Source organism: Galeopterus variegatus, unplaced genomic scaffold (assembly GCF_000696425.1).
Source record: "Galeopterus variegatus unplaced genomic scaffold, G_variegatus-3.0.2 Scaffold6033, whole genome shotgun sequence".
Lineage (NCBI taxonomy): Eukaryota > Metazoa > Chordata > Mammalia > Dermoptera > Cynocephalidae > Galeopterus > Galeopterus variegatus.
Genome location: NW_007732144.1, coordinates 68,900 through 71,170, shown reverse-complemented (window position 1 = coordinate 71,170; position 2,271 = coordinate 68,900). Strand labels below are relative to the sequence as shown.

Genomic DNA, 2,271 nt, shown 5'->3' with positions numbered 1-2,271 from the left:
GGCTGGGGGGGATGTGAGGAACAGGAGTAACTTCTTAACGGATATTGGAGTTTTATTTGGGGCTGATAAAAATGTTCTGGAACTAGGCAGAGGTGGTGGGTACACAACACTGTAAATATATTAAATGCCACTGAACTGTTTACCTTAAAATGTTTAATTTTATGCTATGTGAATTTCACTTCAATTAAAAAAAAAATTAGGTCTTAAAATCCAATCTTCTGCTTTTCAAGGACTATAGGGACAAGTCATAAGTATTTAAAATGTTAATAATGTCTCAATTTCCACATCAAATATTTACAAAGATACTCACCTTTGGGCATAGCTATACTTAAAACTAATAATTCAGTTAAAAGCACAATATTTCACCTTCATTTTAATGAGCTTAATTGCACCCATATGTAAAAAGGAGGTAAAGCTGGAAAAATAGGCACATTTGCCAAATATTTCACATTAATTAATTTGAATTACAAAGAACCAGAACCAAAAACTAAATAAAATAGATTTGTATTAATAACTATATCTAGGGGGGTTAGGGAGTATACTGTTTGTTGATACTAGCAGTTGCTATGGCTACATGTTGGATTTGTGTGTGTGTGTGTGTGTGTGTGTGTGTTTTATTTATCTACTTTTTAAATGACAAATAATAGTTGTATATATTTGGGGTATAATGCGATGTTTTGATATGTGCTTCCATTGTGGAATGATTAAATCAAACTAATTATCCATCACCTCGCATACTTATCTTTTTTTGTGGTAAGAACCCTTAAAATCGACTCTTTCAGTGATTTTGAAATACATAATACACTACTATTATCTATAGTCATCATCTGTGCAATGGAAGAATAAGCTTTCATGTTACGTGTTTTAAATGAGCTACTTTCAATTTAATGGAGCTCTATTGTACTGACCATTTATTCAACAAGATAATCAAAATGTGTATAGCACCACCTTATAGGTTGTGTATCCCTCACATTTTAACAACCTGTGTAAGAAATACAGAGGGGCTAACAAGCAGCATATGAGTTATTACTACAACTTTATTCATTTCCTAAATTTCAATCACAGATACTATTTCTTATTCTCTCCAAAACCCATAAAAGCACATGCTTGGAATTATTCCATTTAAATACTTGTATTTTTTTTAAAGAAATAGTCTGTATTTTCTGACTTAGCTTTTAAACTTTATCCAATATATTCCTCAGTACTTTTCCTACATAAATTGAGAGAGAAATAGTTTTGTGTAGTAAACGTATAAAACAGATCACTGAAGAATTTTTAAAACTTTCTATATCTCAGTTGGTTAAGTTTTATTACAGATATTTTGGTAATTAATCATATTCATCCTCCATGCAACCTGGGTAAACTTTATGAGAAATTGTATATAATCCTCGAAATTACTAATGTGATCTTTTTAGAAAACAGCAACAGCAACCAAACTCAACTACCACCCACCTTTCCCCTTAGTAAAATAAAGGAAACAAAGTTATTCAAATTAACATCTGATTCTATTTGCTGATATTTTTAAGTTTTTAAAATCAGAATCAATTCTTACCTGTGTAAGAAACAAATTGCCTGTTGGAAGACTTGGCTACTGAATATTGGAAGAAGGAAAATTTCAGACATTTGCCGTTCGCCCTGTCACATATGCCCGACTGGCAATTGCAGGTCTCCTTGCATTCCATCCCGAAGGTGCCGTAGGGACAGTCTGAGGGCAAAGGAAGGATTTAGAGAGAAAGCTGCTCGTTGTACATAGCCTCCATCCTGGCACCCCCGGTGTGCATAGCCTTAGGATCTGAACCATCCTAAGGAATCTGGACTATAAAATGAAACTCTATTCTCAAAAATCCAGGCTCTGAAAGTTGAAACTTTGAGTAATAAATGTGAAATCGTACATTAAGACCGGGTAATGGCCACCTCAGGCTTAGTGTCATAATTTAAAATTTAGTCAAAGGCAACTACACATAACCAATCACCTTGGACAGTCTTAATTCTGTTTATTTTCTGCTTAGATGCCAATAGACAGGTTTTCACAGGTTACCTCTGTAACAGCTCAGTGAAGGTACAAAATTGAACAGACACATGCATCAAAATCTGAACACGTTTAAAAGATGTGATGCTGTCTTTGAATCCACTGTATTCATAGACAATTTTGTGTTTTAAATGTATGGGAAAGGGCTTCAAACTAACCAGGGCTAAGAGAGCTTTCATCCCAGCTCTCCATGAAGTGATCAATTCTCAATCTGCTCCAACTCTTACTGAGTTGCTTCTCTG

General features: G+C 34.1%; 1 protein-coding gene across 2 annotated transcripts in view; it reads right to left on the bottom strand.

Moving 5' to 3' along the window:
* Positions 1-2,271, bottom strand: part of ESM1 (endothelial cell-specific molecule 1) — a 9,563-nt gene that overhangs the window by 3,780 nt on the left and 3,512 nt on the right. The window contains exon 2 of one of the 2 annotated variants that reach the window (XM_008590354.1): positions 1,553-1,705. The exons of the other annotated variant lie outside the window; for it this stretch is intronic. Within the exon in view, the coding sequence (XP_008588576.1) occupies positions 1,553-1,705 (153 nt within the window). The remainder of the gene's footprint in view (positions 1-1,552; positions 1,706-2,271) is intronic. 2 annotated transcript variants of the gene reach the window in all.